The sequence below is a fragment of the Pyricularia pennisetigena genome (genome assembly GCF_004337985.1).
Source record: "Pyricularia pennisetigena strain Br36 chromosome 4 map unlocalized Pyricularia_pennisetigena_Br36_Scf_6, whole genome shotgun sequence".
NCBI classification, from domain to species: domain Eukaryota; kingdom Fungi; phylum Ascomycota; class Sordariomycetes; order Magnaporthales; family Pyriculariaceae; genus Pyricularia; species Pyricularia pennisetigena.
The window spans coordinates 2,104,594-2,112,218 of NW_021940918.1; the positions used below are offsets into that span (position 1 = coordinate 2,104,594).

The 7,625-nt window shown below is 52.7% G+C and overlaps 3 protein-coding genes across 3 annotated transcripts; 2 read left to right on the forward strand and 1 right to left on the reverse strand.

The window, feature by feature from the left end:
- Positions 1-1,205: 1,205 nt before the first annotated feature.
- Positions 1,206-3,392, forward strand: PpBr36_06240 (uncharacterized protein; the record flags this gene model as incomplete). The annotated part of the gene is made up of 1 exon (XM_029893386.1): positions 1,206-3,392. The coding sequence occupies one exon, from the start codon at positions 1,206-1,208 to the stop codon at positions 3,390-3,392; it is 2,187 nt and encodes a 728-aa protein (XP_029746637.1).
- Positions 3,393-4,135: 743 nt separating this feature from the next.
- PpBr36_06241 (uncharacterized protein) lies at positions 4,136-5,446 on the forward strand (the record flags this gene model as incomplete). Its single annotated transcript, XM_029893387.1, has 4 exons — positions 4,136-4,233; positions 4,311-4,333; positions 4,411-4,477; positions 4,573-5,446. 4 exons carry the CDS (start codon positions 4,136-4,138, stop codon positions 5,444-5,446), a joined length of 1,062 nt encoding a protein of 353 aa, XP_029746638.1.
- Positions 5,447-5,993: 547 nt separating this feature from the next.
- Positions 5,994-6,685, reverse strand: PpBr36_06242 (uncharacterized protein; the record flags this gene model as incomplete). Its single annotated transcript, XM_029893388.1, has 3 exons — positions 5,994-6,324; positions 6,539-6,570; positions 6,662-6,685. The coding sequence occupies 3 exons, from the start codon at positions 6,683-6,685 to the stop codon at positions 5,994-5,996; spliced, it is 387 nt and encodes a 128-aa protein (XP_029746512.1).
- Positions 6,686-7,625: the final 940 nt, after the last annotated feature.

Sequence of the window (7,625 nt, forward strand, 5' to 3'; positions counted from 1 at the left end):
AGAAGAAAAAAAAAAAAAAAAAAAAAGGCCATTGGCCCTTATCGTTGCATCATTCAATCAAGGCTTCGTTCTTCTCAATCCCGCCATTGTGGATAAGCAGGACAAAGTGTCTGGTTCCCGGCTACCTGGTTACTGGTAAAAAAACCAAAATCACCATGGGGAGGGTGGTCTCGAAATTCCTCGTCGGTGCAAATTACTGCTGCAGGGAGGTCGTTCCAAGAGATAAAGGTTGTTTTATCTTGCACCAATATAGCATGGTCCTGCCTATCGACCTGATAGCTGAGACGTAAGAACCTGGAGAAACGCAGCCGGGAGGGAGAATCTTGTATACCCGTCATAGAAACCATCTAGGGTGTCGACAGGGGGAGGGCTCAATTGTCATCAATTGAGTTGTGTGTGTGTGTGTGTGTGTGTGTTCAGGTCTTGAGGAATACTCCCCCGACAAAAGCCGGCCCAAGCCGCTGGCGGTGCAGAGCAAGACCTGGAGCTGCATTCAGTTCTGGCGCACGAGAAGGGATTCATTTCCCCCTCAAACTCGCTGACATTCCAGACCATGCAGGAAATGCCACAAACGCAAGGCAAGAGACCGTCTAGGCAAGACCTCCGAGAAGGTTTGTAGGGTTTACATGTAGAGGGATAGGCGCTACAGACGGCGCCCTGGTCGGTTTTAATCTGTTTGGAACCATGTTATTTGCCGCTATGAGAGGGGCTGGCTATTCTTATGACTTTGTCGATCCGGGTGCGCTGCAGTGCAACCATGCCTCCTGCCACCAAATCTTCCCCTCACCCTGGAGAAGGCCTGGTACCTTTCGTAATTTCCAATTGCGGCTGAATTTTGTGTGCAGTAGATTATGAACAAAACATAACGAGGACTGAAAACAGACGCGGAAACATATACATTTACCAAAGAAGAAAAAAACATAAATCATTCAATGATTGATGGCGTTCAATGGCCACATCTGGTTAAGAAAGAAAAATCCCCCCCCAGTTTCAAGCAGCAGAAGAGGCACCATCAGAGCGATGCTCAAGCAAGTTTGATCAAAAAGCCCGGGGGAGAAACACAACGGCCCAGCCTGGTTGTACTGTTCGCGGAGAACGAAGCACTACACACTTTTTTTTTTTTCTCTGTTTCGTTTGCGCTCTGCTAATAATTTCGGCAAAAGAAAATTCCCAAGTAATACAACCTTCAAAAAAAAAAGAAGGATATGGCGGACAGTCTAGAAAGACAACGTCCCTCGATCGAGCCGGTCAACAATGAACCCCGGACCAAGGATCCACAGGCAGAGCAGCTGCTGGCTACAGAAGATGACAACAACGAGGGCGACCCGTCGAGCATAGCCGCTGCTGCAGCAGATGCGGCGAACCGGAGTGGCAAACGAGGTAAAATCGGCCGCCGGGCGTGCGACGGCTGCAAGGTGCGCAAGATACGATGCTCCGAGCTTCCCCCTTGCGACAGATGTGTCAAGGTTGGCATTGCGTGCACCTTCAACCACGTACAGGGCTTGCGCGGCCCGCGATCTCTGCGCGAGAAGACCATCCGCCGGATCAAGACGGTACAGGAGGCCCCTTCTGCGGCACAGCAACGACAACAAGAACAACAACAACAGCAGCAGCAGCAGCATGCCGCTGACGAACCAGCGCTCTCAACATCCCCCGTTCAGCAAAAATCACAACCCACCCTCCTATCAACGCTCGTCTATCTGCTTTGCACCTATCGTCTCCGGCTCTTCTCAGTATGGCCTATAGTGGCCGTCGAGGAGGTCATGGCCGAGCTGCACCGCAACCCCGAGGACCTCTCGACCTACGCCCTGGCCAACGCCATCGCGGCGGCGACCGTGGCGCAGCTCAAACTCGACGGCGACGGGCAGAAGCCGTCATCCGCAACGCTCGAGGCTGAGGCGCGCCGAGCACGGAGGGCCATCATCGATGGGCAGGACATCGAGGACGACGACGAGGACGACGACGAGCCCCTGATGAACCTGGACTCGCTCCGCACCACCTTCTTCCTGCACATATTCCACGAGAATCAAAAGCCCGGCGGCGCAAAGTCGCTCATGTATCTGCGCGAGGCCATCACCATCGCCCAGATGATGCGGCTGCACGACGAGGCGTCCTACTCGGGCTCCTCTGGCCCCGAACAGATGATGCGCAGGCGGATCCTGTGGCTACTATTCGTCACCGAGCGGGGCGTTGCGGTCCTGCATGGCCTGCCCCGGGTGTTGAACCCCAGTCCGAGTGCGCGTTTCCCGTCCCTCGGCGGCTTTGGAGACAGGAAGAGAGCGGGTGAAGAAGAAAAGGATGACGAGGCACACGTCCTCCCGGCGTTTAGAAAGCTCATTGATCTGTTCTGGATATTCGACAGGTCTGGGGCCTTTGATATGCTCGGCGAGTCCGGTGGTAGCAACTCCCCGTCAAGGCCGGTCGGGGCGGCAGGCACACCGACGGGGGCGGTTCTCGACGCCGCAGCAACACCACCGGCCGAATCCAACTCGAGCAAGTTGCAGAGGTGTTTTGCGCTGCTCAGGCAGCACCAGTTCCACGACGATCAGCAGGCCGAAGCTAACCCAAGCGACGCAGGTGCTGATCCTCTTGGCGATGTCCAAAAGGCAGATGTCCTGGTCACGCAGCTGTGGATGCAGGCCGTCCTGTGGAAGCTGTTGCTGAGGCGTCGCCCACAACATCGACAGCCCGAAGCGCTGGTGCACACGCAGCCGCTGCAGATCGCAACCGACCTGATCAGGATAGTCGACTGTCTGCCGGCCGCCGCTCTGGAGTCCCACGGGCCGACGATGGAGCTCAAGATATTCGATATTGCCAGTGCCGTGGTGGATCAGCTGTCAATGTCCAGCAACGCGAGAGTTGTGTGGGATGATGGTCGCAACAGCGCCGAGGGAATTCTTTCCGAGTTGCAGCGAATTCTTAGCGGCTGTCGAGGTGGAAACACGAAGCTGCTGGCTCTTCTTCGGGCCAAGATTGATGGCCAGAGAGGTGCTGTGGGCCAGGACAGATGCCTCGTCGACCAAGGTCCCAGGATGAGATATTCCGACCGAACTGGTAACCTTTTTGAGCATTCCGGACCTTCGCTGGGCCATGGTCAAGTGCTCGGCTATCAAGATAGGTTGGAGGGAAGAAGAGTTCAAGACACATTCGACAGCTCGAGGGCTCAGCTTTACGCCCCAGTTGGGCAAGGCTTACACCTTACGCAGGTAAGCGCGGGAGACATGCTCCTCGGCATGTCCAGCGACGTCGAGGGTCTTCAGGTGCCCATAGACGGAATGGTTGACTCTGGAGCGGCACTGTTTGCCGAGCTGGCATCGAACGGGGGCTTTATGTGGGATGCGAGCCTTTCCAATGATCGAATAGGTATCTGGCCTGCATGTGTGCCAAACTAATCTAGGCCTGTTCTAGTTTAGACAGGTCTACCGTAGACACCGGCAGAAAAGAAGAAAAAAAAAAAAAAGATAAGTGAAAGAGAAGTAAGCCATGGGAAGTAAGCTCTTCAAACAGTGCTGAATGAATGTACTGCTATTAGTTCGAGTGCCTCAAGCAATAGGGTGTTGGTAGGTTATTGATTTGCTGCAAGGATAAGGTTTGGTTTGGCTATATTGTATGAATGAATCGATTTCGAATGACTCCGGCCCCTTGAAGAATAACGAGGGGATGGGATATGGATGGGAATCAGAGACCGAATCAAATCTTCTCTCCCCACCAGATGGAGAAGGTTGCTGCAAGGCAGACCTAGCCAAAGCGGGCTGTCTCTTGTGTTAGTGCAGCATCTCACTGAGCTGGACCCCTCCGACCGCGCCCGATAATTTCCCCGCGCTGGGTTCCACGCCTCTGCCCGTTGCAGCACACTTGAACCCCATTGGAGGTGGGGGGGTTTTAGTCTCTTGAGCTCAGGGGTTTCTTTTGAGCACATCTGTAATCCCCAATAGCTTTATATTTCGTTTTCAGGTGACAAAATCTTGCCCGCTTCAGTAAAGACAGCCATTCAGGTCAAGAAATCAGACGAAAAGAAAAACGAACAGGAATAAGGGGGAGAAAAAAAAAAAAAAAAAAAAAAAAAACTCAATATTCCATCAGCTATTCCATCACCAAAAAAGATCCACTTCAGAATCATTCAAAAGCTTCAGCCATGGCTTGGGAGGAACCGAGGAAGACGGGCATGCAGTATCGCCGCCTGGGCGACACTGGCCTTCACGTCTCTGCACTTAGCTTGGGTGGATGGATCACGTTAGTACCAAAACAAACTGCCTACACCAGAAATCCAATAGGTAGAAAAATACTGACAATTGGTTTTTGTTCCTCAGATTTGGTGGCCAAGTCGACAATGGTACGTACTACGACTCTATCGAGTGTCGACGGGGGTTGAGGAGTTATCGGTTGACGTTTACCCCATGAGGCTCGCAGAAAAGACATTTGCCATCATGAAGCAGGCATACGACTGCGGTATCAACTTCTTTGACACTGCAGAGAGGTAAGCCCACCCAATCGACCGAGTCACTTACTACTTGTCATTTTCGAGGGGGACTCGAGCTTAACAAACAATGATGATAACAATAAAAAAAAAAGTTACGCTGGCGGCAAGTCAGAAGAGGCCATGGGCGCCGCCATCAAGCATTTCAACTGGAAGCGCAACGACCTGGTCATCAGCACCAAGCTGAACTGGGGCGGCGATAACGGCGAGATCCTGGTCAACAACCACGGCCTGTCGCGGAAGCACATCATCGAGGGCCTGCGCGCATCCCTCCGGCGCCTGGACCTCGAGTACGTCGACATTGTCTACGCGCACCGGCCGGACCGCCTGACCCCCATGGAGGAGACGGTCCGGGCCTTCAACCACGTCATCGAGGTCAAGGGCTGGGCGCTGTACTGGGGCACGTCCGAGTGGAGCGCCGACGAGATCGCCGAGGCCTGCGGCATCGCCAACCGCCTCGGCCTGATCCCGCCCGTCGTCGAGCAGCCCATGTACAACATGCTCAGCCGCGACAAGGTCGAGAGGGAGTTTCAGCGCCTGTACAAGCGCTTCGGCATCGGCCTCACCACCTTCAGCCCGCAAAAGTTTGGCCTGCTGAGCGGCAAGTACAGCGGCCCCATCGAGACGTGGCCCGAGGGCTCGCGCTTCAGCGACAAGGGCGGCGACGTCAAGTTTGGCAGCGTCATCAGGAAACAGTTCGGCACCGACCACTGGAAGGCCGAGGTCGAGAAGATCCAGAAGCTCAAGGTCGTCGCCGACAAGCTGGAAATCTCGCCGTCTCAGCTCGCCGTCGCTTGGTGTCTCAAGAACGAAAACGTGTCCTCGGTCATCCTGGGCGCATCCAAGCCGGAGCAGATTGTCGAGAACTGCAAAGCCCTGCAATTGGTTGAGAAGCTGACCTCCGACGTCATGAAGGAGATTGATGGCATCGTCGGTGAGGTCAAGCTTGACCCGGCAAGGCAGGACTAGACTGGAGAAGAAGCTTTTTTTTTCTGGAATTCTAAGACTCTGGATAGATCAAATAGACTTACCATTGAAACATTTCTCCCTGTGAACACTGCTCCATCGATTGGCTAATCATATTGAGCTGGTAACCTTGGTTTACGCCTTATCCCCAGCTCTCTTGCCATCCGTTTGTCGTTTGCAGGACTGTTGCTGTACGCTTGTGTAAAAGAAAAAGAAAAAAAAAATCGAGAGAGTTTGTTCACGACAACTCCGATCAGGTTATTGTGTCGAGCTTTGTTTTGTTCCCTTCTTTCCTGGGGCTCGTATCAACTCGTCCTGTGGTCCGCCATCTCTTGCTTGAAGCCCTGCGCCTTTCAATTCCATACCTGCCGACCACATCGCATTGAATTTCTCTCATGTTGTTTCTTTGTCGTTTATCATTGTTGATACAGACATCCGTATCGTACATCCAATATTCTGCCCACCGCTCTTTGTCAACCGTCTCCCGAGAGCCCTGCCCAAGCCCCCAACCACCACCACACCTTCTCCTCCTCCTCCTCCTTCTCCCAACTCAATCCTTGTCATAAGTGAGCCCCTGTTCCATCCGCATCGACGTCTGCGTGTGCCACGGCACCTTGCTCAGCTTTGCCATCCTCTCGAGCTTGCCGCCGCCCAGCTTGACCGACGTCGCGCGGATGACCCTGGGCTCGAGCCGGAGCGCCATGCTGACCGTCTCCTGGGCCTTGACGCCCGCGTCGTACCGCATCACCACGTAGTGGCCCTTCTTGTAGCGCGCCTGCGCGTACGTCGTCGCCCGCGGGAGCATGAAGACGCCCCAGTTGGCTATGTCGCGGATCACGCCGCCGCTGCGAAGGATGGTCGATCCGGCTGTTTGCACGATTCTGTTTTTTTTTTTCGTTGCGAGAGAAAAGATTGCGATTGAGGGGAGCTTGTCAGTTCGGGTCTCCCGCTTGCTGCATCTGGTTTCGGGGCACAAGGTTTTTTTTCGCTGCGCATCATCGTGGAGATTCGAGAGGGTAAAAAGACGATCGGGTAGACACTGCTGCGGTAGAGGGGGGATGGGTTTTGTGTTCGATTCGGACATGGTGAACTTACTCCTTCACCTCGTGGATTTTCCCCGGGCGGATCTGTAGATTTTTAAACCTAGCGTCAGCAAAAACCAGGTCTTTGATAACTGCGAAGAAAGAGAGAAAAAAAAAAAATACACGTCGCACTCACAATTGCTATCATTTCGTACAACATCTTGGCGGTTTGGGCTGAATTACATCGAAGTCCCAAATCAATATGTTGTGGTGTTGTCTGGAGGGAGAAAAAGGTGATCCCGTTTTGCTAATGGCGCTATCGCTTAAGGGTTGGCGACGTCGAATTGCCGTGGGACTTTTTTCACCTTGGAGGCGCGGTGCTGAGTTCCGGGCGGTTGTTCCGACCCGCCAAAATCACGTCCGCGTTCTGCAGAGAAGATGTCAAAGTGGGGCTAGGGCCAATCAACCAAGACCACGCCGGGGCCTGCACAGTACTAGCGTTCATGTTCTACTCCAGTAATGGTTGGTGTCTTGTTCGCCTGAATGAGCATCGGCCATCATGACGGTTTGACTACAAGAAGATATTACTGTTCAATACTTTGGGCACAAGAGTTTGTTAATTGCTTACAGTGTTCAACAGAAACCCACAGAAACCCCACGCGAAATATATAAATGCAAAAACTTTGTGTCTTGTTTCATACAACTACAATATAGTTACAGCAAAGTTATGGTGAGAAAAATAAAAAAAAATAAAAAAAAAAAAATAGAAAAAGAACTCTCAAGTGGTATCAGATAAAAAGTTAGACTGCCGGCCCGGAGAGCCTAACAGTCTCGCAAACCCAACCCTGTAAATGCCATGGACAAAGTTGTCCCCCCATTGCTCCAAAGGATGCAGTAATGCATTAGCGGAACCCTCTTCCATCCTGGCGCATAGTATCCCAACACTTCTCGATGTTCCCTCCGAGCTCCGGGCAGGAGAAGAAGAAGAAAACAAATGAAATGTAATGAAACGAATCGAGAAAAAAAGATTAAGAGTGGTGCAAGGTTCAAAGCAAGATTTATAAATGAAATCCCGAATATTTCTTGCGCCACCCATTCCCTGTTTGTTCAAAAGCACGCTTGCCCCCAATGCGCCGATGTCACAGTGACAATATATAGTT